Raw genomic sequence first — 26,200 nt, 5'->3', positions numbered from 1 at the left:
ACTGAATTGGCCTTGGGACAACAAACATTGAAGTTTGCATGGTGAGGTTTCTTTTTTTGCTCCTCACCAGACACCAGCTTTGGAGACAGATGCTGCCAGTTGGCATCAGGCATTACATTTCCCATTATGTATCAACATAAGTGCATTTCTACTAGCTGCAAGTAGCCTCTGATTGAATCATTGCTTGAGACTGAGGGTAAGTTTAATGTTAAGCCAGCTTCACATTTTTCAGCACGTACTAGACACACCAGGCAGATCCTCAGCCTTACGTGAGCCATTTTGTCTCCCATGGCTTCAGCAGAAGTAGGCTTGTGCTGGCTGAGACAATAGCTTGGCTACTATATCCATCTTTGCTTGTGTCCTTCAGTTTTTGTTACGGCATAAATCGATAGCAGTGCTGACTTGTGCTCCATTGCAAGAGAAACTAAGGAAGTTTCATGGCTTTTGCCTGGAACCCTGGTATAAAAGTGTGATGACAAGTTTATCACTTAATTGTGAAGTTTCCACTGGGCTAATCTCCCATGGATCTGTGGACTTGCACCCTCAATATAAAGGGCATAACACTGGTAAGCAGCTGCATGCTCATTCGTGAGCATGGTCTGCATTTGTATACGCAGCCTGATTAGAGCAGGAGTTTTGCAAATAAAACCCTTGATATCTTAGCATGAATCCTGGGAGCATGTGGGGTAGTGTTTGCGCAGGGTAGTGTTTGCACTTGCCCGCTCCACCAGTGTTGAGATTGCGTGGGAAAGTCCAATTTATCGTCATGTGATTTGTGTCTCATACTGACCTGCCCAGGTCAGAGCATCTTGGCACAAGAATAGATAATGGAAATAAAATCTGTTGACTCCACTGTCATACTTTGACCTTATATACACCTGTCTCATAAAGCATATTGGTCCCATAATGTGAGGAGAGCTGCTGCTTTTCAGTAAGGTACCAGAATGGCCCCTCTCTAAATACACATTTTTATTGGGGTACATTGCTATTTTTCCGCCTAATTCTCATAGTGCTTCACAAACTTAGCATTTCAAAGCTTTCAGCCTGCAGGACATGATATGCAGATAGAACTTCTCATTCAGCTTTCCTTTAGGCACAAGAGAAGCTGAGCTGTCCCTCCTGGGTTTCCCAGCACAGCCCTGCTAGTTTTTTCCAGATTTTGCTGATCATATTGCAGTTCCTTGTGAGGATTCATATCGTGAAAGTCTGTTACGTAAAGCTGCTAGCTTTCCCAGCCACTGGCAGCCACCTCTCTCAGTTCTGCCTTCCTGCTGCTTTTGCAAAAACCTTACCTGCCAGGTGTGCACAATCTGTTGGGTGAGCCAGAAAGGTGAGCTGCAAAAGTGCCTTTTGGGTGCCGGAGGTGGTTTCACCCTTGGCATGTCTTTAGGAATGGCTGGTAGGGCTGGTACAGCCTGTCATGCTGCCTGCTTTTTCTGCTACCCAATGGCTCCTTAGCTGTTATCATAAAGGGCTGTGACAGCACTGGTGCCTGCAATGCTCTTCATTTAGTCCTGCATTATTCCCCATAGCTGGTCGGTAGGATGAGGTCTTGAAGTTGCTTCTGGACGGAAGGGCTTGCCTTGCCTCCCAAATAACCAGTCCCTATCAGCAAAACAGCATGTGGCAGGGCAGAGCTTTGCCAAGTGCCTGTTTTCCCTCAGCATCCATTCTCCCATGGATCCCCCCTGCTGCAGCCAAACGACAGGGTGGCTGGGGCCCTCCAACGAGTACATAAATGCTGCAGTGGGTTGTGGGCTGCAAATAAGGCTGGAGAAGGCAAAAGTTCGATTTCAGCCCTGGGGACAGAACACTCTAAATGCAGATCCCTCACTGCTACTACCTAGATAATGCTTTGAGCAACGTAAAACCTAACACTTCTTCCTGGGTAACAGAAATCTGCATTCTCTTTCACAGAAGAGTGTGATTATAAATAATGACAAGTCTCCTGAGTGTGTGTGTTTGTAGCCTGGAAACCGTCCCCGGGATGGGTTGTGGAGACATTTCCATAAGCAGTAGAAATTTTTAATCTGGATTTTACTGTGACAAGCCAGGTAACTGCCCCTTCCCATCCTGAGAGAAATTGCCTGGGACAGCTACTGACTGTGCATTTAGGGTGCTGGCTAGCTGGCTGGCTGGCTCCTGAAGTTCCCTGTGGCTTCACAGCATCCTCCTGACACCCCAGGCAGCAGCAGGGGATGCAGCCTCCCCTGACTGCTCACTGAGCAAGGGTACGTGCCCTTGCAGTGGCAGCACTGCAGCTCCGAGGAGCAAAATGAAAAGACAGACCTGTTGTGGCTCAGGTTTTTAAACATCTGCAAGGGTTTCTTTTGTGAGTGTTAAAGCAAAGGAAATGTTCAGAAAGGGTTGCTTTCCACTATGCGGAAAGGAAGATCTGGAAGCCCAGGAGGGAAAAGTGATCTTTGCTCTGAGATAAGATGCTGGCAGGCAAATGCTGTGTTTTTGCTTTCATTTCTGAGAGCCAGTGGACTACTCTGAAAGCATTAGTCTGTGACAACAGCTCCTACAGCCTTGCAGGGACTGTATTTGAATTCTTGGTTTAACATTGTTGGTCACTGACAATGGTACATTGCTGAACGTACTCAGAAGGCAGCTATAGGATTGCTACGGACATAGTCAATCGTTACTACCGCAGGTTAAGAAAAGGTTTTTCAAATAGCCTTGCTTGTGGTCCTATGCCAGTCCAGTAGACAGGACAGATGATGCTTGGTAATGGAAGAAAGTAAAACCAATCCAAACAAAACAAGCCCTAGCAAAACCCACATACATCCAAGCTGAGTCTTTAGTTCAGGGTGAAATGTGTTTGTAAGTTGATTTTTATGAGTTAACAGCTGCTAAAGAAAGGCTTCGCCATCTTGAAGGCTTCCCTGCAGTCCCAGAAAGCCAAAAGCAGACACCGCAGTGACTTTGTAAGGTATTGGCTGGTGTGGCAGTATCCCGCTGCCTGCCCTGACAGCAGTAGGTCCTGCACAGCAGAGGAAGGTCCCAGAGACACTGCTGCATAGCTCGTTGACCGCAGTTAGTCACGCTAACATGATTTCTTCAGTACAGGAGATACCTTCACGGATGCTCTAGCTTCCTTAACCGCTGGAGGGAACTTCATGGCCCAGTGTCTCAAGATAGCTTTGGGCAATGTCATGGTTTAAAAGGCAAGAAGCAGGAGTTGGGTCCTGGTCCACCGTGTGGTGCAGGCAGTGCTCTGATGTGGTGGGGCTTATTTCCTTGGCTCCAGAACCACCTGCCTCTACTTTAGGCTGTTATGGGACTGTTCTCTCACATTTCTAAGGCCTCCTGCAAGGAGTCTTCTGAAGGTGAGACTCCAGTTTCCTATTTGTGACTTCCTCCCACACTATTTTACATCTCAGGTGTTTGCAGATGCTTTTTTTTTTTTTTTTTTTTTTTTAACTTGTGGGTATAGCAGCAGAAGCCGTGATGTCTGAGAGCTCCCAGGTTGCATTGGCTACTAAGCCAAACTGGCTTCATCAGCAGCTCTGTGAGTGTGGTCAGTGTGACTGCTCAGCACCTGTTGTTTTTTAATTTCTTCATTAAGCACCTGAAGACAAGACAGGAGTGCTGTTGTATTTGTATTGCAGCTTTGCTAAGACAGTCTTGGTATTTCTACTTGAGTGGCTGTTTGGCTACTCCTGCCTCAATGCAGGCAGGGCAGAAGTGAAGGCTGCCTGCCCCTGTTGCCTGTTACCACTCATGTCCTGCCCTGACCATGGCACAAGGGTTCACAGTTGTAGCTATTTTGTTGTCCTCTGGAGAAGGCCACAAAGCATGTCCAATGCTTCTTTTACCTTCCTGAGCCATTTATTTAAATGTCCTTCATACATTGTGCGTTCAGTGCAGTTTCCTCCTAAAACCTGTCCTAGACAATCCCCCTCAGAAATTTACTCCCACACAGAAGAAGACAGGGCGTTTGGCGGTAGATCGCAGCATGCCTAAGGCAAAGCATGGGGTAGCACAGGCTTCTCTTAGGCAGTGTCCATGGCGAGGGACAGACAACAGTCTGTGGTGGAGAAGCCACACTTGGAGAGCAAACATCAGGGAAGGAGACCTTTGCAAACGGCCACGTCTGCAATCTCGCATCACTGGCACTCCCATGACACGATGAGCCTCGCTCACGTGCTCCCCAGATGGCTTGGTACAAAACGTCCTGTTCTTGACAGTCGCCTGCTGCTGCTCAGCTGGGTGGCAGTGTCGTGCCCCTGCTGTGCCCAGGCGCTCTGCTGTGTTGTGGGGCCTTGAGCTGTGGTTTCCCCTGGGAGAGGCTGGTGCAGGCAAGCGCTGCCTGGCTGCCGGCGGCATGTGCCCTGCTGCCGCGTGGCTGCGAGGAAACTGCTGCTACAAATTTCTTCCCTCCTTTCTGCATCTGTGGGGAAGACACTCGTCTGGAAGATTTTAACCTTGGTGCTGATACATTTTCATTCCCACCATGGTTAATCCAGAGATTAGGTTGAATGTTGATGTGACCGCAAATCAGCCAGGATTTTGGCTTGGAAATGAAATTTTTTGTTGTGGTTCTCATTTCTGTGTGCAGCTGTGTGTGTAGCAGCCCAGCCCTGCACAGGGGCCCTTGTTAGATGCCAGTTTGATTAATCCTCATCCACGGCCTGCTCCCGGATGCCTCCACCAAAGGGCAACTTTTCTGATGCCAAGAACTTGTGCAGCAATATAGCTGAATTCACCACCCAAGGACTGTTGAGGGCCTGTGCCAAATTTTTAATTGTATTTTTCTGGCAAATATCCATACATTGGTCTTAAGAAAAAGAAGTCGAGGATTTCTAGCTGTCAGCTCTGTGTCAGTCTATTGTGGAGCAAAGCTGGGAAGTGCAGCTGGAGCTTACTTTGCTTAACTGGAGGGAGGAAGAGAGTACCGAGGCTGTTGGGTAGGGGGAGGGATGAGAGAAGCCAAGGAACTAGCCCAGTTTTGCAGGAGGACTTGAAGAGACCCTCGGGGTGGAAGAGCTGCCGCGGACACACTGTTCCTGCTGCATGCAGCCAAGCTGGGAGGATGGTCCTTTTGCAGGTGGGAAGGGTTCAGGCTGAGCCCTTTTCCTTCTGGCTCATGCTGAGTGACAGAGGCTCTCCTGTCAGACAAAACCACAATTTTTTGACCACTTGCGACTAGGCCTGGCTGGACAGCTGAGCACGAGCTGAGTTTCACTGCATTACCCTTGTTGGGGAAATGGAGGCCCTGAGGTGTGCTGGGGAGTGCCAGCAGCTGCTGTAAAACACTGAGAGGCCTGGTGAAACTCATTGCATGGCATAGGCACGATGGAGACAGGGTTATCAGCACGCACGTTCCCCCAAAGGCAAATCATGTACCATCTTCTGGGTGATTTATTACCAATTTTACAAGTCCATTTTAGATTAAGCTTCTACAGTCTTGCGTCCACTTGAAGGGAGGAGGGTTTATTTATTACCCTGAATTTCCTGCAGCATGTGGAGCCTGTTTAGGAGCCATCTGTCCTGGTATGCCTGGCCCGTGGCACCTCCAACACAAACATAAACCCTCTTACTAATTGTACAGATATGTTGCACCAACACAGTATTTCAGGCAGGTTGATTGGCTGGTTCAGTAACTCCTTCCCACCCTCCATAAACAAGCACTTTTTCTCAGAATTTTATTCACAAACAACTTGTGGCAACAAAGGGGAATCGGTTCTTCCCCAGGAGCTTGTTTACTCCTGCAGGAGAGCAGAGTTGGAGGTGAGGTGCTTTGCATTCACCTCGCCCTCACTGGAGTGTACCAGCTGGGGCTGTCCCAGCCAGCCCTGATATTTCAGCAACCCTATGGAGCAAGAAATGCTGACTGCATGGCCCCTTTATGTCTCATCTGTCTCATCGATTTCCTCCTCTCTCACTTTTGCAAGCTGCCCAGGAGGGATGCAGAGCTGAGCAGCCAAAGTGGCCACTGGGGCCTTGGGTCTGTGGCCGAGCAAGAGTCCATGCCAGAGCTGGTCATTGTGATGGCCCATGTCCAGCCAGGATAGGGAAGATGTCAGTGGTGAATCTGGGTACCAAACAGCTGAATCCTCCCTATCACACACACGTCTGGTCCCTTGCCTAAAAATTCCCTCTGTTGTATCAGTTTCAGTGTGCATGCATTCAGAAGTCTTGGGGCTGCACTGTCTAGGCAAAGGTGGGAATGTGCAAGTAAGCTCGGGAGGATGGCAGCTCTTCAGTCAGCTCATGCGGGTTTGTGGCCAGAAATCGCCCAGCACTGCTGTGTTCCTCCTTGGTTCAGCAAAAGCTGAAAGGTTGTTTAATTCAGGGGAAAATCTGCTGCCTCTGGCTAGGATCTGTGCACACGCAGGCTTCTGCTTATGTTCTTCTCATTTTGGTTAAGCACAAAGATGGCTTTTTCTGTAGGCTCAGCCTCATGGGGAATTGTGTTGATTCCCTGTTGCTCTGTAGGTAAGAGCCTGTTGCACATACATACACTTTGTCCCAGTTGTGGTCCATCCGCTGGCTGAAGCAGCTCGCTCTGTGACTCATTGCACGGAGGATTGTCAGTGCCTTGCAAAGAGCCACATATTCTGGGGAATGAGAGACACGAGCTGTGGGCTTGCAGTGGCAGCGTAATACATGGCAACAAAGCTATGTGAATATTTATCGGCACACAACTGGGGTTAAGAGCTGTTGTCACAGTAGGACAGAACGAAGGTAGGATCTGCAATTCAGGATGCCAGAAGCCAGGAGAAACAGTTCAGCTATGGATATATAAAAATGGTACCTGGCCAGGCAAGGCTGCAGGGAGGGATGGATGGAGGACAAAGGCCCAGCTTTTTTGGCCAGTGCGCACAGTTGTGCTCAAGTGCTGCTCAGTGGAATAGCTGGGGTGTTATTTTTTAAAATGCTTTTCCTGGAAAGCAGCATTTCACAGCCCAGTGGGCATGAGCCATATCCCTGCAGCAGGTTGGCATACAGCTGGTGTCTGGAAGAGGCTGTATACTCATTTTATGTGCAGGCTGATTCAGGGGACTTGCAGAGAGAAGAGCATTATTTTGGTCAGTCCTTATTACCTGGAGTTACTTCTTCAGGTCTGCCACTTTTCCTCTAACTGTATTTCTTCATTGGCTAGCTTAACCTCTCAAGATGTCTTACACCAATAACAAATCACAACATGCTTGGAATACTTGTGTGATGGTGTCATCTGTCACTGTTGAACAACAACAACAAGGAAATGAGCAATATTTCGAACAGGAGCAGAATGAGAACACACAAAACTAGAAGGGGTACTGTCAACCCATGAATCCCTAGTAGGGAGGTAGATATCCAAGCTCTGAGCCTCCAGAGACCTACCATGTGCCAGTGCCATGTTCCGTTTGAAGATCACAGAATCACAGACTGGTTGAGGTTGGAAGGGACCTCTGGAGGTCATCTGGTCCAAAATGTCTTGGTGAGAGCCAGGGCACAACTCCTTCTAGTCTGCCTAAGTCTTGGAGGGTTAAATTTGATTTCATTGGATACAGATAATTTAATAAATTATACTTTCACTGTAATTCCACAGAGATAGTGGCTTTACAGCAATTTAAACTAATTTTTAAAGACTCTAAGAAACTTAGTAGTCATAGCAATTGAGAAAATGCCCTAAGTTTTGCCCAGTTTAGAAATTCAAAACTTGGAAATACTGTCTTGTCATTGTATTCAAGATGTGTTCTGTACTGCATTTCAGCAGAGAGCATATTAGCAGTGGACGCAGAATTTGTAACTAAATGGCAAAACCCAGCTTAAAGCTGTGACAATTACATACATTAGCAAAAACGATCTTGTCACTTGCATGAAGTGCTTTCTTTTCCAGTGCCATGGCACAGCCCTATCTCACATTCCATCTCTGAGACACAGCTGCAAAGGAGATGGGTGGTTTGATGCAATTTATCCACGTGGCCAAGAAATGTTCCCTTCCCTGAGGTACAGGCAAGTCCAGTCATGGGTTGTGCTTGGCTTTCCTCAAGCCACAGCCTCCACTCAAGTTGGTACATAATTTCCCAATAACCAGCCTTGAGTTGTCCTCCAGGTGGCAAGTTGCCCTATCATCTCTTCCTGAGGCTTAGCCATGTGACCAAACAGAGGGAAATCCCCCAGCCTCACCCTCTGGTTACCTCAGCTTTTCTTGGGAGATTTCTCCCAAGGATTTCCAGTGCCACACCATCGTGGCAGGATGTACTGCCCAGCCCTCAGCTGCACAGGTACCTCGGTGTCCCTCCTGAGGCACCCATTTTGGTCAGAGCTACAACAGGGCTCCACTGAGCTGCAGCATTCAGTAATGGGCAAGGGCATGTCTGGAAATAGCTCTTTTCTACAAGTATACTTGTAGAAAAAGTGTTGAGGAATAAAGTGTTAATGTTGAGAAGGCTGTAGCCCTTCCAGATATATGAGGTTATTTTTATAAGAGGACTCCGTTAACACTAAATTTTCCGGTTACGGGTGAGTTGCTGAGACTGGAATCTGACCCCTTATGCCTGAAAAATTCCTTATTATTAGGATGGAAATAATACAAACAATACAAACCATTATTTTAAAATTATGCTGGCTGGGCATGGAAAATTCACATTCAAATAGTAAAAAATAGCAGTTTAAGTTCACTAGGCAAACATAATCTTTTGGTACAAGTGCATATCTTACATTCAGTAAGGCAAGATTCCTGGGGAAAATTACAAGTGTAATTAAAAACCTGTCTCATCATGCGTGCACACAGGGGAGGACAAGCTGTGATTGTAATGGTAACTGCTCCTAGCAGGTGTTTTTCTCTTAATATGAGGTATTAAAAATTTCCTGTGTTTATTAACCCAGATACTCTCCTGTATGCTTCTAACAGTGCCTCTGTGATATTTTGCAAACAAGGCAGAAGTTGAACTATATCCTTGTCTTCAGAGGTACAAAATTACCCACCTTAGCTGAGACCATTACAGGGACCTGGAGCACTGCTGATGTTGCAAATTCTTTTGCACTTTGTAGCTCTGGAGGTTGTTAGTTTTCTGTGCTGAAGATCTGGGGTTCATCACAGCATGGTGGAGATCCTCCACAACTGGTGGGGGAGAGGAGGAAACCCTGCTAGAAGTGCTGTCATCTATTGTCTGCAACTGTGAGAGGATGAATGTGATCAACTACGTTTTTAACTGGGGGGGGGGCGGGGGGGGGGAAGGGGGGGAGGAGGCAGAGCTGGATCCAGGCACTGGCTTTGGATAGTCTGATGTGTCACTTTAGAAGGGCAAGGTGCTGGGTCTGAAGATGGGAAGATGGGGGAAACTTGGCTCCACTCTTCCCCCTGTGATACTTAATAGTTCCTGGACAGCCTCAGTGCTGTGAGACTACATGGGCTTTTATGACTTTTATTTCAAGTTCATTTGCTATTTGCTGCCAGAATTCTCCCAAGGAATGCAGACAAGAAGTGGTAAACGGTGATTAATTTAGGCAGCCTAAGTAGAGGAGCCACGACAGGCTCCCCATGTAATACAAGAAAGTTAATGGCTTGCTGATGTCCTTTTGTGAGTGAATTGTATAGCCTGGTTGTTTAATGGAGTGTTTAAAAACTGTGTTGGCAATAGCCTATGAATAATGTATACAGGAATAATGAAATACCTTACTGCTAAGAAACGGCTGATATGCTGGGGAAATTTCTATCGGATGCGAGCACAATTTTGAAAGCAATCTTCTTGGGATGCCCTTTATTTAGGTCTTCCTACTTTAGAGATTGCATTCCCTTTTAAGACACTGCATGTGAAGATGCTCTTCACTGCCTTTGCCTCTGTCTTCCAGCTTCACCTGACTCCCTTTGCTTGTGTTTGTAAAAGCTCCTGAATGTTGATGAGTTTAGGCTTTATTAACTGAGCACCGTAAGCATGGAGATGCTGTGCAGTCTTCAGCCATTCTAGGTATCTGCACTGAAGCACACTGCATCAAAGAAAGATAGCTGCTGGGTTTGTGTCATGGCAATGCCACACGATGCAGGGAGCATCCCATACATTGGGAAAAAAAGACTGATGTTTCTTTTGCAGGTTTTTGGAGCATGAGCTCCTTGTGTGAGACAAGCAACCTGAGAGTGTCAGACATGGACGTTTGGGTTCTGGGGAACTTTGAAGTGTCAACCCAGCTCTGATGCCTCTAAATTTTCTCCTGTGTTCTTCTCCAGTGCGTGAGGCCTCTGTGTGCTTTGGCCATGAGTAGTGGGAAGTCGTGGTACTAAGCAACTAAATCTTGCTTGACCAAGGTAATGAGAAGATTGAGAGTGAACGCCTGTTTGCAGGGGAGCTTTGGAGGTTGTACTGCCTTAGATGCAGGAGGAAACAGGCCTCCTAAAAGACTCCTAAAGGGCAGGCACATGAGGCAAACTCTTCCTTTGCTCCTTGTTTGGGCCCTCAGCTGCACTCCAGGAGAAAATAAAATCATAGCCTCGTTTCTCATTCAGGGTTTTCCTCACCTGCACTGAAATGCAGAAGTATGGCAGGGGGGCAGGTGAATGCAGTATTTCTTACCACTGACCAGAGTGGTCTCAGCCAAGCGTATGTTGAGAGCAGACCCAGCCTGTGGAGTCTGTAGCTCTGTGCCCTGCCTCTGCTGTGGCTTTGTTGTGAGTAGCCTGGTGCTCATGCTGCATATTTGTGTCTGGATATACACAGTAGAGCCCTGAGTCAAAATGTTTCCTGCAATCTGGGTGCTATATTATTAGTGTAATGCTAGGACAAAGCAACATGTGATTGATGTTGATATTACTCAGCTGAGGAAGTGACATCCTCACCCGGGAGGTTGATGTGGTAAGTTCTGAAGTCACATGGTGATGCCAACAGCAATGTCCAGGCATGAAGCTACAGGGCAGGAGAGATGAGAAGAGAGGTTGTATCCTCAGGGTGATCTGCAACTGCCTAAGCAAGAGAATTTGCCAAAATGGGATGGGAGATTTGCACTTTTATTGTCTTGTTTGCTGCTGGGATATTCCTGGGGAGTGTGACATCTTCTCAGCTTCTGGAAAGGAGTTGTATCAAAGAGGTTAGTTTAAACACAAGAGAGGTGGCAAGGACTGCCAGAGGTGTTTGACTGATGGCCTACATGTTTTCAGTAGAACAAATAAAGAGAAAAGGTATCTAAAACTTCCTCCATCTCCACCACCCAAAACCCCATCCTGCCAGCTGAGAAGTGTTTTCAGCAGAGGGGGTCACAAAGTTCTAGGCTGAGGATCATGGTCACATTCAACCAGTCTCTTGGGATAGATATGCTGGTAGTCAACAGTACACATGAAAGAGCAGCCTGCAAAAGGAAGGAGATAGTTCTGTTATGAAGTTTATTCCACTGATGCTTCTGATGATCCTATTCATTTATCTTTTTCTAATGTTTGTTTCCTATAGGTGAAGAGTGAAGGCCCCAAACTGGTGCCCTTCTTTAAAGCCACTTGTGTCTATTTTGTTCTCTGGCTGCCAACTTCCAGCCCCTCCTGGTTCAGTGCCCTCATCAAATGTCTGCCCATCTTCTGCCTGTGGGTTTTCCTTCTCGCTCATGGAATTAACTTCTTAGTGTCACACCGGAGTGCCAGTCGCATCCTAGCAGGACTCATATTCTCAGCAGTGGGAGACGCCTTTCTCATCTGGCAGGAGCAGGGCTACTTCATTCATGGTGAGTGCGGTGTCAGTCCTAAAGGGGTGCCAGTGTCCAGCTGTTACCCTCTTTATTTAGTGATGAGTCACTGGGCCACATGTTTTGTTCACTCATGTACAGCTTAAGCCTCAGGCAATGGGAAACACTCATACCTTGACTAAAATCTGTCATGGCTAGAGAAGTCACATCATGAATGAGTCTTTCTCTTGAGCTTCTCTTGAGGTTAGAGAGGTAATTGGGGCAGGTTTGGTTTCCTGGCACGTGCTCCCAGCATCTCAGCTGGCTGGAACTGGGAAGGTGGCGTGGGCAGAATCCTTGGGGAAGAGAAGGAAATGCTCTTGGCAGCTCCCATGAAGCTACAGGAGGTATTCACCTCCTCTTTCTCTGCAGGGAGATTTGTCAGCCCTTTGGTACAAGGATCAGAAATAGGACACATAGTGCAAAGGTGCTCAGTGGCAAACAGGTGGAGAAGACCCTTATGTTTTGATAGATAAGCCCGTAGCCTGGGGGAGGTGTTTAAGTGGATACTACAAACAAAAGCATCAGAGATCTTGTCCTGCTTGGGGTTCATCAGTATGAATCATGCAGCCTGTTGTACAAGACCTGTCTGTTTTGCAAGGCATGTAAACGATGAGGAATCAAGGACAAACCTTACCACAATGGCCAGACAAAAAGATCCACATCTCTCAGAGCAAAACAAGCTTGTTTGATCTTGCTAGTTTGCAGACTGGAACTTAATGATTTAGATTAATCATTTAAAGCCACGATGAACCTGCCTGCAGCAACATTCTCCTTGGCCTTGGACTGTCACAAGAAATCAGCAGCAGATGAGTCCTTCACTAAACTGACTGGTCAGGTTTCTCAAGTTAATTTAACTAGCACAGGGATCTCGCCTAACACCCACCATTAACTGGCTGCTGTGACTGGCCCACTGGAAAATGTGATAAAAGGGACCTTTTCTGACTTGTGCTGTTGTCAGCTCTGAAAGTCAAAGGGTTATTTTTTCCCTCTTTCAGGTCAGTATTTAGCTTTATTCTGGGATTCCCACAAGCTCTTTCTTTATGAGAGGGAAGTGTGTGCAATGCCAGACAGGAAAGGCCAAATGCTCTGAATCTGGTTTTAATCCTGCTTCCCAAGGGCTTATCTCAATCTCATTAAAAGTTCATGTAAATTTTTTTACTGATTTTAGTGGGGTTTAGATTAGGCCCTGAGGACTGGATCTCTGGCTGAACCTCGGGCATGTTGCTGAGGAGCTCCAGCCTTCTCTTGGGGTGCCATCCCCTTGGGGCTGAGTGTTGGCATTCCCACTGATTGGCCTCTTCCTAACAAGGGTACCTGGCTCAGCACAGGTCACCTCAGCCCGACTGCTTGTGCTTCTGTTTTGCCTCCTGGAGTTGCTCCTCGAGCTGTGGCTTGTAAAACATTCAAGGCCTGATTCTCACCACAACTGTTTTTCTACATGGAATCTTCCATTCCCATGTAGCTGGGATATGTTTGAATTCCCTCTCCAATCTAGCACTAGAGGAAGATCAACCAGTCACAGCAATTCAGTATCTGGTTAATGTGTTTTAATCTGCAAGTAAGTTGGATTTTCGACCCTAGTTTTACAACTGAGAAATGTTGCTTTGCGGGTTTAGACACATTTTTCTTATTACGGAGAAGAAAAGCTCTCTTGGAGCATTCTGAAAATCTCTGCTTTCATCCTGTCTGTCTCCTGCCTCAGTCAGTGCTAATCTGAGCTACTGTCTTCAGTAGCGAAGTGTTAACATTTGCATTTCAGCTGCTAGCAGATAAAGTGCACCACCCCACTTCATCCTTCACCTCTCCTGCAAAAGGTATTTTCTCCTATTTAAAACACAGCAGGCTGCGGTTGTTCACAACTGACAATATTCAACTTTTTGATATCATCGTTCATGGGAATCTGAAATTTCAGGAGACTAAGGAAATACTACATAGAAATGTACTTTCTGTTCAATTTCTACAGCTTTCGGGCTGAAGAAAAAAAAGGTTGAGAACTGGGGAAATCACCCAGGAAATCTTTTGAGATAATGAGTTTATAAAAGCACATTTATTCATTACTTTATAGGGAAGTGAGAGCCTGGGAACTACTCCTGGCACACTTGACTTTTTTTCATTTTTGCTGTTTCAGTCCATTAATAACATGCTATTTTCTGACTAGTGTCTTACTGCACGTAGAAGATTCTTCACTGTGGTAGCATCCACCTCCTTTGCTAGTAGGCACCTAGAAACAATTTATGCATTTGTTGAAGAAGACAGGGACTAGCAAAAAGGCTTTATTGCTAGCCTGAGGGGAGACTCCAGGGGAAGGGAGGGATAAGGAAACCTGGGGGAAGGAAGTGGACAGAGAGGAGAAGGGCAGTTCTGCCTGATGTGGTTGGGAGGACCAAGCCAAAGGCTGAGGAATGCACTCCCCCTCCCTGTGCAGCTGTCACAGGTTTCCCCAGTTCCTGGCTTGATTTGTGGATGTTGAATGAGCAAATCTGGGAGCTGCCTCCCTTGTTTGTAACCAGCCCCACCGTGTATCGCCAAACTCCTCCTGCCTTTCTGGGCTTCTGCTTGGCTTCTGCATCCTGTCCTCCTTTCCTCCTCCTTGTTGCCAGCTGCCTGCATGAAGGACAAAACATTCTTCAGTTCCCCATCCCAGAAATCTCCATATAATGCCACTGAAGGAAAAACCACCCCTCGCTGCTAGGATGAAGGAACTTCTCCTTATGAGCCCAGGGCTCTAACCTCTCCTGCACTAAACACTACAAACAGCTCATCCTATATTCCCACCTTGGTTTCCTCGGTGCTGTGCCCATGATGTGTAATAGCGCTATGAAACATCAACTTCTCATTACCCTCCTTTGCACTTCTCTTCCTTCCCCTTTACACTGTCCATTTTCTCTAGCCTCAGCTTGCAGATCAGATCTCTGCCAGCCCTCTCCCTCCTGTGGGTTCCCCTCTCATGCCAACATGGCTGAGCTTTCAGTGGACGTCTGATCTGGTCCTCCCCAAAGGCAGGGAGACACTTGCCCTTCTCTGAGCTGCCTCAACACAAGAATATTAGGATGAAGAAATGTCTGCCAGCGGCAGGTTTTAATGACTGCCCTTTACACCACAGCATCATGCTTTAAATGCTAGCCAGTGTCCTGCTGGAGGACTTGGCTTCCCAGATCCTTTTCTCCATTTCATGCTTTAGAGCTGCCTGAAAACTTTCAGTTATTCTAGTAACCCTGCCAGGATAAAGTGGGGTAGCCTGCAGCTGCACCACGTGTGGGTTGGGGAACCAGAGCAGCAGAGGAGCTGGACTCAGTTTGGGGCCCTACAACTGGCATGACAGCTAGTAGTGAGCAGCTGTACAATACACTGTAACATTTTTTGTAAAATGGATTAGTGGCAAGTGAGCAACATATGCACGGTACCTTCTGACACCCACATCTGGCATTTCTCAGGGGTGTTGCACTTCAAAGGGAAGCTGCCATTTTATTTTCACTGATTCATTCTAGCTAAGGTTCATCTGAATTTTGCAAATAGCCATAAAATTGTTGGCAGAGTCCCTGAAAAGAAGTCAGTGCAGTCCCTGAAATATGCCAGCTGCTTCTTTTCAGCTTAGGTTTCTCCTAGCTATGAGCAGAGATGAGTAGAAGCCAGATTTAGTCCCCGAGTGCCTTTGGATTTTGTGGCTTAAATACAGTCAGGCTTTGTATCTGGGTTCAGAGGGATTGGTATCTTCTTTCACATTTTGTTCCTACGCTGCTCTGGTTCCAGCCTTCCCGTTCCACATGTGACCTGTGAGGAAAACACTTTGGACAGTCAGAGGGGATGATCTTTGGTATGCCTCGCCCCTACCCTTCCATCCGAAGCAGGGGAGGAGGAACAGCCTGGAACACAAGCTTTGTTCACCTGGCCTCTCAGCAAGAAGGCTTGCATCACAACACAGCTGTACCTGGCTGCAGCTGTAGATGCGGGGGCTTCGTTCTTAGGGTGGGAGCTTGGTGCCGAGGCTGGTCTCCTCTGCACAGATTTTTATACCAAAATTGTCCCAAGTGGTCAGTATGGTTCCCACTGATTACCAGTGTTAAGGAGTATAACGCTTCTAAGCCTGTGCTTGTTGTGGTATATTTAAGACCCAATATTGCCACATTTTCTTCCGCTGCCAACTGTCAGTTGCTGATAAAAGGTCACACTTGCTATGTCAATGCCTCGTTCCAGGTCTGCTGATGTTTGCCATCACACACATCCTGTACTCTTCAGCCTTCGGCATGAAGCCTTTGGACCTCAAAGCTGGCTTGTTGATGGGCCTTGTCTCCAGCTCCTGTTATGCCTTCCTGTACTCCTACCTCTCGGGCCCATTCACATACCTGGTAGCTGTCTACATCGCCTTGATCGGCTTCATGGGCTGGCGAGCAGTTGCCGGCATGCAGCTGTGCAACGACCTCTGGACATGGACCAAGCTGTCAGCCTGCATCGGTGCGATGCTGTTCATGGTGTCAGATCTGACCATTGCACTTAACAAGTTCTGCTTTCCTGTGCCCTACTCACGCTTCATCATCATGGCTACTTACTATGCAGCCCAAATGCTTATTGCACTGTCAGCTGTAGAGAGCAGAGATGAAGAGGACTTCAGAAAGAGAAGTTAGATGGAGTGCCAATAATCTGTGAACAACGTGCGTTATATCTCAGGTGCTGTAGCTGCATTCACCCCTGAGAGAGATCTCCATTTCTCTGAGCACACTGGTGATGTTGGTTTTGCTTCTTTGAAGCATTACTTCTGGGGATTTTTTTTTTGTTCCCCAATGGCTTTCTCTGAATACAGCTTACTTCAGTGTGGAGTCCACATCAGAAAGCTTAGACTGTCCCTGCAGTAGCTACTCATTCAACTTTTCCTCCTTTGAAGTGCTGTACTACTGCATTTTAATTGTTAGTCTTGAAACTGATGCTAAATGTCTGAGAAGGGGAGGGCTGATGGAAAGGAGGTTTGGCCATGCACTGTGTTAGACTTGCTTTTAATAGTATACTGGCAGACAGGCACAGATCTCTACTAAAGTCAAAGGTAAAAATGAATTTAACCGATGCTTGTCTCTTTTTGTGCATTACAAACTCCATATGCAAACTGAAGGTATTGCCTCTGCTTAGAGGAAGCCTGGAGGTAGACAAAAAACAGTGTGCCCAGATGAGGGCTGAGCTTTGGAGTCAACGGCAGCATGTGGGGCAGCCCCCAGCAGAACCAGAATGAAAGCAAAACACCAAGCAGAGAGCACAGAGCTAGAAGTATGCTGACATGCAGTGCTGTGTGCTTTGATCAGAGCTGATCAGTGTTCCAGGGCAGGTCTGTAGGTGCAGGTCAGTGTTGCCATGTGTGGCAGAGCTAGGAGTTTGGTGGGATTTCAGGGACATCTGGGAGCCAGGCCAGTGCATTCTCCTGGCCCTGTGTGAGCAGTTACATGGTGCCTGCAGCCACCAGTGGCAGCTGAGATGTAGTGGGCACATAAGGAACTTTGATTTTTACAGCAGGACCTTGAACATGTCTCTTATTAATGTACACTCTAATTGCCCTCAGTATGGCAGACAGGAATCTAACCTTTACGCCTTTTTTCCTTACTATCCTAAGAAATAGTATTCCATATACTCATTAAGCTTTACAGTACTGCTGTTTACAGTCTCTCTCAAATCTTTGTGAGCATTTCCTGTGGTCAAGGCCCTGATTTTGGATGCAGATCGCTCTCTTTGGCCAGCTGGTGGTAAACAAGTGTACCGCTTGTTAGTGGAAAGCCCCTTTTCAGCAGAGCTTCCTGAAATGCACTGTCCTGTGTGCGCATAGTGCCCGCCGTTTCCTTCTCAAGCTCACATGGATACTGTGAGAATGCACCATCAGGGCTGGGAAAGCCTGCTTCATTCTGATCCGTGCTCTTTTGTTGGTTTGTCTGCCCATCTGCTGAAGCAAGATTACTTCAGACTCTCTTAAAAAGATATAGGAAGATGTTGACCTGATTTGTGATCATGTGTGGGTCCTTTTTCTCTTATTTAGGATATTTAACAGCAAGCTCTCTTTCTGTTTGGAACTGTCTTGAGTGTGCATTTTCCTTCTGTCCGTCCCAGGGCTGCTCCCATGGGCTGAGATGCTCCCCTGATGGCTTGTTTTAGGATACCAGTGCACCCAGGTGTGCAAGGAAAGCTTGCTGAGGGTTCCTGCACCTCTTCAAACGGGCAGCCAAACAGACAGCCAGAGCAGACTGCACAATTCAAATCCAGACATGCTCCAACAGCACCTTGCACACACTCAGGTGGGCAGAGGGAGCAGGAGGGGAAGCCCTCAAGACCAGCCTTACGGGCTGAAAATCACCGTGGTCACCATATCTAGCATTCCCAGACCAGTCCAGGCAAAAGCCTGGCACCAAGTGCCTGGCACTGTTGGCACTCTGCAAGGAATGCAGCAGGGTCAGGGGCAGCTGAGGAAACCGACCAACCCTGCTGGCCTGTCCCTTGGTGGTGAGGTGCTGAGTGGGTTTCCCACTCCTGGCCTCGAGAGGTGGGACTGGGTGGGGAACAGGCACTGCCTCCCCGCTTCTGCAGCAGTGTAAATGCAGCCAGTATTACAAAGATCTAGGTTCACCATCCTGACCCCCTGGAGTCATCTGCTGCTTTTCAGTCAGAGATCAGAAAGGTCAGCTGCCTTATTGAGAGGGAAAGCATTGTAAATAGCACAGCCCCATGTAATCTCTTCCCTTTAATGCTGTTGTGTAATATTGTCAGTATTCATTCACTGGTGCACCGGGGCCTGGCTGGAGTAAACTGCTAAGGGAATTCAGAGCCCCATAACATCTTCATTCATCAGCGTTGCTTATCTCCTGGCTGCAGCTTGAACCCTGCAGTGTAGCTCTCTGCGGATGTTACCTGCTGTTACTCAGCTTGACTGTTTGCAAATCTCTTCCTGCAACAGACTGACCCAGCTATGAGGAAATCTAAGCATCTGGGGTGAACCCCACTGTCTTCCCAGCATGTGACCCAACAGTGTATTTCAGTCCGATGTACAGCTCCCTTTCATGGGTCAGTCCAACACACTCAGTCCTTAGCTGGCAGTTCTTCAGAGGAGCCCCCTGCACCCTGAGCTTCTGTTTGCTTTGTAGAAAATGCATGTGTGATAGAGTAAGCTTTATTTAAAAGTTAGAATTTTGATTCTCTCTTTCTTCCCCTCTAGAAACGAGTAGTCTTCAGTTTCCTGAAGATGGCCGAGGTGCTTTTCTGTGTGCTTTTTCATCTTGGCTTGCTTTGTTATCCTGCTCCAGTATCAGCCACTGGATACTTGCAGAAAAGGATCTCTGAGGTCATTGGGAGGCCTGCCCTCTGCTCTCCACTGGCCATCGGAGGTGCAGTTTCTGGTGGCAGAGGTCTCTGGGTGGCTGTAGCTGGAACAGCAGAAACATGTGCTGCCCAAGTGGCCTGTCTCTTGCTGTCCCCTCAACCTGGAGCAGGCTGACTGGGATGCATCCTGGCCAGCCACGCTGGCTCCATCCCAGTGCTGCTTCAGCCTTCCCAGGAACGTGGGGCAGAGCCCTCGGCACACCAATTCAGGAAGATGCCTGGCTGGCTCAGAGATTTGCCAGTGAAGCCTCTGAGGTCTTCAAAATCTCTCTCCTGCTCTGCATTCCTCCTTTTGATCTGTATTACTTGAATGAGGCCATTTTCCTGGAGACACTTTCCTGCTGGGAAGAGACCAGCTGCTGTGGACACTGATTTGACACAATTTTGAGTTTCATAAACCCTGCAAAACACTAACCAGTTGCTGACAGTCTGTCAAATACCTTTTCTTGGGATTAAAACTGTTCCCTCAACCCCAGTGAGGGCATTTTTCACTTTGAAAAGGGAGCAAACAAGAAATGGGAATGACTTGACTGTCTGTGGCACTGCCTGTGTGGACCTTCCTGTTGTCTCTGCGCTGTAAGTGTGACATTTGATCCGTTCTTCTCCTTTACACAGGTACAGTTTTTGAGAAGCACCTGGTCCCTGGCCCAGGGACATCACAGAAGGAATGAAGTAACCCAGTGGGGTAGTGTGTCTGGCCCCAGCAGTATCAGCTCATTTGTTTGCTGAGTAGAGAGAGGGTTGCTTTGCACACTGCTGTATTCAAACACCTCTCTGCAATTCCTGTCTGTGGTCACTTCAGGTTACGCACATGGTCCACTTACTTTTGCTGTCTTTCCTTTCTGTAGTTATCACCCTCTTGGTGATCCTTTGGCTCCTTATATAGACACCTAGAAGATGCAGCACATTTACTTCAGCCTTGTATCTCTTTCTGTAGATAGATCCTCCTCACACAGAACTAACTCCCAATGAAGTCAGTGAAGCAATGCTAATTGCAACTGGTTTTTAAATGCTAGTAATGCTTCTGGGCTGTGCCACTGGCACTGATGTCAGCAGGGTGAAGCTCGGGTAGAAATCATGGGTTGAGAAGAACAAAGCCAGAGGATTTTAACAGCTGTAGTTCTACTACTAAGAAAATTGTATTTGTGCTTTATACCTGGCTTCTTACTCCTCCGTACTGAGGTAACTGTAAGACTGACTGGTTTAAGAATTGTTCTTAACATGGCTTTTAAGCAGATTGCTGACAGTTTCATGTTGTAATCAGTGGAGGTAACTGATATATTTTTACACAAGTATATAAAATTCCCAGCACAAACTTTGCTCTTATTTTGAGTGGCTCTTCAAAGTTTTCTGTTCCCATAGTTTGACACTTAACACCTGCATATTCTCAGCCTGTTAGCATGGTAATTTTGGGAGCTGTTCTGGAATAAGCAGATCAAAGCAAACAGCAAGTGTAAGGCTCACTGGCAGGTGGCTCTTTCTTTTTCCTTGGTTTCTGGATACAAAAGGGAGCTCTTTTAAGCAGAGGCATCATCATTGCATTCTTGGAAGAGGTTGGGAAGCTGCCGACTTCTTGGAACAGAAATCCTCCTGGGTACTTCTCCCGCCTTTAATCCATGCTTGCTCCTTTTGTGGCCTTGGGTCAGTCACTTAAATTTTCTGGGGCCAGGTCCTCATCTGGTGTAAAAAGGCACAAGTCTGTGAGGGCTAGTGCTGTGCCACCTTATAACAGTGGGGGACCAGCACCCACTCCATTTCTAAAATTGGGATATTAGCACTTACATACCTCACAAGGATGCTGTGAGGATTAATGCTCATATAGTACTTTGAAGATGTAAAGTGCTACAAAGTACCAAGTATTATCCTACCTTTAGTATTAAAAATGCTTTTAGGGATCTGCAGGACTTCTCTTAAGCATGGAATGTGTGACTGCCTTTTCAGTTTGCATCGGATGGAAAGCAAATGCAAAATATTTATTCATACTGGTTAACAGGATGGGCTCAGGGCTCAGCTGCGCTTGAACTTTGAGAAGGATTTAGCTGAACTCTTAATTTCAGCTCTGTAAATGGCTTTTAGTTCTTCTAAAAGCCTCAATCAAACTCTTGGATGTGAACCTTGCATCCAGATTTTGCAGTCTGGCCTTATCCCTTACTGTTAGCTAGAATAAATCTAATCCAGGCAAAACACAGTGCTCTCACAGTCTGCTATGGCTGTTGAAAAGACTGGAACAGAAAACTAAATCATTCTTTTCTACCTTCATTCTGCAGAAGGTCAGCTAGGTTTCATGGGACAGCTTGCAAAGGGATGTTTCATTTCTGTGATTGTTAAGTTTTACTGGCTTTAAAATCAGCAGAGAGGGAAGACCTCGCCTCAATGGAATCAATGGAAGTTGTCAGATCCTTCTTGAATTACTTCCTTTTCACGTGAATCAAAGAAATGGCAGGTTCTGTACTGAAGAAAGTGCTTGTACCAGCAGCCCTAGGGCCCAGAACAAAAGCTGATCTAGAAATACAGCTTTTAAACAGAAATAAACCATCACCGTGTTCTCAACCAGTATAAAAATGCCACTATTCACTGATCTCAAATCTGGACCACAGCTACAAACTACTTGGTTCTGGTAGCACTAGCTGCTGTACAAACACAAATGAAGGTGAGGAATTATACACCAAGGAACATGAATTGTGTACATGTGAAATGGACCATAATTTTGAAGCAGCTGCAGTAAAATCTTAATACGAACTCAGAAGCAAACACAATGCAAATTTTTATGGTTTCTTTAAAATGTTTGATGGTTTTAGTTTTCTTAGTTTGGAGAAAATTTTCTTAATGTTATTTTATTTTTGCTGTTATTGTAAAGAATAAAAATATACAACTCTAGATAGATTACAAATGAAAAAATGGTGGCCAGTTGGCAGGAATGCCAAAACTTCTGTGGCTTGTATTGTTTCTGTGGTGATGCTATGCTGCTGTAGGATAAGCTGATGGAGTGGTGTGATGGCTCAACAGTGAGGCTGAAGCACAAGACCAGTCTCATATAAGAAGGATGGGTTGAGCCACTGAGACTGCAGTGGGAGCACGACTGGGCCCATTTGGATCAGTCAAAAGACAGAAAGCGCATCAGGAAATAAAAGAAGCTTTTTCATGACAGATAAAAAGCAAGAAACCAAAGCCAGCCTGCTGGGTGACAGTGCTGAATCAGTACAAACGCACGTATCTAGACCTCGCTTGTGCAGGCTCCTGCTGGGGCAGCCTTTGTTCCTAATCCACCTGGGGAGCTTTGCTTCAAGCCTATGGTGCTGGCAGGGTCAGGCCAGCGGCACCTGATGCTTTGTTAAATAAAGCTGCAAAACCCAGCAAACAAACAACAAGAAGGAAGGAAAAAGCAAATGCCACTGGGTAAGCGGTAGTTCTGCCTGACTGAGACGGCAGACTGACTGGTCTGTCCTGAACACTAATTCCATGTCTTGTACCCGCGCCAGCCTCTCGTGCCAGCCCCTCTCTCACACATTCCAGGCAGAATGCACTGAAAGATAGGACTGAAGCAGCTGCTCCCCCCCAGGGAGTCAAGCATTTTGCCACCTCTGAAAGTCTCTAGCACTTGCTTCCTTTACTATCATTGTAAAGGTCACCACATGCAATATGGCCACTTGATCTAGGATCTTCTCTTAACACATTTTTATGCTGATTTTACTGGTTTAATTCTTTGGAATGTATTTTTTTTCTTCATTTCTTCTGTGGGTAACAGCAATTAAAAATATTAATTTACTGGGCATTTTTACTGTGCAGATAATGTCTTGTTGCTCATTTTGTTTCTGCGACAGTTTTAGCATGGAGTATACAGCCAACGGACCCTCTGTGGTGGGCAGTTTGGTGCTGCTGTAACGCCCATCAGTTGTGTGGCTCTGCCCTGGAGCTATGCAGTGCCCCACTGAAGCTGACACCCCCAGTCGGCTACAGCGTTTCCTGTCTGGGGAACCCTGAAACACAACCGCATGCAGCCCACAGAGCACATCGGGCACAAACCAGCCAGGCAGCACTGTGACGATGGCTCGTGTCACAATCCATCGTGGGTGCCCTGGGATGCAAAGCCCTGAAGCATGGCTCACCCCTTGCTGCTACAGCCAGTCCCACATACAATGGCCATTTGTCCAGAGTTCCTGGGAGAAGGCAGCTTGCTGCAAAGGATTGTTCTGGGAAGGCCGTTTGCTGCCCAGAAATCCCAGACAAATGGCCACGGCGCTCTTCCCCCCACCCCAGCAAAATTTCCAGGAGGAAAAAGTAGGGTAGTGTGGACATTTTTCTCTGGTTCGGGATCCAATGCCAGTTTCTTCAGCTGTTTGATGCAGTGGAACAGATACTTGGTTTCATTAATCCTGAACCAGGCCATCTGTCACCAGTGAGAGGTTTGAAGGATTTATAGCATAGAAACAGTGTAACTGCTCCCCGTCCATTAAATGGATCTGCTCACAGGCTTAACAGGGACTTCTTCATACTCCCCTTCTGAAGTGGGGTGGTTTCTGATGTGGGAATGAATCAGTAGCAGGCAGAAGTATCACCACGTTCTTTTCAAAGCGGCCTAAAGGTGTTAATGGCAGGCAAAAGTGGGTGCTTCTTTCCTCTTTCTTTAATTTGGTCTTTTACAATTCCTTTCAAAAGCTTAGAGGCCTGCTGGGAGGAGCATCCCGTTTCCTCACACCTCCTTCCTAGCTCCAGATGGAACAAAGGTGGCAAAATATTCTCAGACTGGGTGTGTGTCTGTGGCTGGCCACTGCTATGCTTTATTCCACAACTGGCTCCTGAAAGAATTCACTCTAAATTAAAAGAACTAACACCACATGTGTGTGTGTCTGTCTATCTGTATGTATTTATCTATCTGTCAATCTGCTGATCCTTCAGTGGTTCAGATATTCTGCAATTCCTTATCTGGTCTTGGCCACCAGCAGTGAAGTTACTGGACCCTTCTGGATCTCGTTTGACCTATGGCCAGCTTTTTTACAAAGTGACTCCCTCATTTGCAAAGCTGCAGACTGTATTTACTGTCTTGGTATTGCAAGGATTTAATTACTTCAGATTTATGGCTTGCCCTATGTTTATATACAATCTGACATAATGAAGCCTAGATCGTTATGGAGGTCCTGCCAGGCTATCTGGGGATATGGAGACAGAAACTGAATTTCCTCTTGGAACTCAGAAACAGGATTCTTATTGACCAGTGCAGAAGCAAATTGATACACGGAAGAGAGAACTGCAATCTCCAGCCCCTTTTATTACCATTGAGATACATTAACAGATGGTATTAGAAATATCACCTTCAACATGCACCCTGCTGCCTGAAACCACTTAGAGGAAGGACACATCAGAAGCGTCCCTGCTGAGCAGAAGCCCCACTCTACCAGCTGGTTTCACCAGCCATTACAGAAGGCAAGGGCAGTTGTATTTTGAGTCTCTCTCTCTCACACACACACACAGACAAACAATACAGCCACAGCAATGCTGTTTTGCATGTTAGACCTGGCAGAGATAGTTCCACTAATTACATCTTGTGTTTTGACTTCTGGAAATTTTCTGTCGGTATGTCCAGGAGACCTTTATCATCCTTTTCTCAAGGGCGGTGGGGTGGGGTGGGTGGGTAAGTGCCACGATTACTGCAATCAACCATTTGAGTGCATGTCTCACAAAGCTCTGGCTAAAAAGCTTTATAAAGCTTTCCACTGTATAAAGGAAGCAGTTGTCACAGTTTTTGTAGGAAGTGAACAGTTCAAATTTATGGAGTTCTCATTTTCATTCTTACTTCCCCTTGTTCAGTTCATCACTCTTCCAGATAATTCACTTTGGGTCTAACAGGCTTTGTGTTCTCTGCAACCGGCCACCTCCCAGCCTAAGGAATATTATATCCATCCTTCTGAGCTATAGCAGCAAGAAAGATGCTGCTGTGTGTCCCAGAGGTGGAGCAATACTCTATTTGGTTTTGCAACTACTAAGAAAAAAGCTAAAACTGAAAAAAAAATGGCTAAGCACAAGAATGCCCCCGCCCTTCCATAAAGAAGAGAGAGAAGACGATACATGTGTTGGGGCATGGCAAGGTTTTGGAAGCCAGTAGGCTACAGGGGTGGTTTCTGTGAGAAGATGCCAGAAAGCTGCCCCCATGTCCGATGGAGCCAATGCCAGCCAGCTCCAAGATGGACCCACTGCTGGCCAAGGCCAAGTCCATCAGCAATGGTGGTAGCGCCTCTAAGAGAACATCTTTAAGAAGATGGGGAAAAAAAAATATCTGTGCAACAACTGCAGCAGGAGAGAGGAGTGAGAATATGTGAGAGCAACAGCCCTGAAGAGACCCAGGTCCGTGCAGGAGGGCAGGAGGTGCTCCAGGCACCCGAGCAGAGATTCCCCAGCAGCCCATGCTGAAGACCACGGTGAGGCAGGCTGTCCCATCAGCACATGGAGGTTCACAGTGGAGCAGATCTCCACCTGCAGCCCGTGGAGGACCCCACGCCGGAGCAGGTGGGTACCCAAAGGAGGCTGTGACCCATGGGCAGCCCACACTGGAGCAGATTTGCTGGAGCAGTCTGCTCCTGAAGGACTGCATCCCATGGGAGAGACCCACACTGGAGCAGGGGCAGAGTGTGAGCACCCTCCCCCTGAGGAAGAAGGAGCCGCAGAGACAGTATGTAATCAACTGACAGCAGCCCCATCCCAGTCCCCCTGTGCTGCTGGCAGGGGAGGGAGAGAAAATCAGAAGTGAAGTTAAGCCTGGGAAGAAGGGAGAAGTGGGGGGAAGGTGTGTTTACGATTTGGTTTTATTTCTCATTATCCCACTCTGATTTGATCGGTACTAAACTAATTTCCCCAAGTCAAGTCTCTTTTGCCCATGATGGTAATTGCTGAGTAATCTACCCACCCTTATCTAGACCCAGGAGCTTTTTGTTGTATTTTTTCTCCCCTGTCCAGCTGAGGAGGGGAGTGACAGAGTGGCTTCGGTGGGCACATGGCGTCCAGCTGGGGTCAACCCAGTGCAACACATTAAGAGGAGTGGAGAGAGATATTCGAGAAACTGCAGTTTAGCTCCCACAGAATCAGCACAGAGATCAGCAGCTGAGACTCCCACATCACTATTCAAATGAGCAGATTTGCTCATTCCTTAGATCAGTCCTTACTCCTTTCCCTTAGGGCAGCCTGTCACCAGGAAAGACCACTGACAGTCTGTAAAAAAAGTCCC

The 26,200-nt window shown here is 46.9% G+C and overlaps 1 protein-coding gene and 1 long non-coding RNA gene across 2 annotated transcripts in view; both read left to right on the top strand.

Annotated features, from left to right (window-relative positions):
• The window catches only part of TMEM86A (transmembrane protein 86A), a 29,188-nt gene extending 6,434 nt beyond the window's left edge, over positions 1-22,754 (top strand). Inside the window, exons 2-3 of the mRNA XM_080405823.1 lie at positions 11,373-11,637; positions 15,835-22,754. Coding sequence (XP_080261949.1) covers positions 11,373-11,637; positions 15,835-16,262 — 693 coding nt within the window. The 3' untranslated portion in view covers positions 16,263-22,754. The remainder of the gene's footprint in view (positions 1-11,372; positions 11,638-15,834) is intronic.
• The window catches only part of LOC308070998, an 80,223-nt gene that overhangs the window by 30,522 nt on the left and 23,501 nt on the right, over positions 1-26,200 (top strand). The gene's annotated exons all lie outside the window — the stretch shown is intronic.

This window comes from Falco punctatus (genome assembly GCF_963210335.1).
Source record: "Falco punctatus genome assembly, chromosome: 10".
Classification (NCBI taxonomy): Eukaryota; Metazoa; Chordata; class Aves; order Falconiformes; family Falconidae; genus Falco; species Falco punctatus.
The sequence above is the reverse complement of the archived record's forward strand: the minus strand, read 5'-3'. Positions and strand labels throughout refer to the sequence as shown.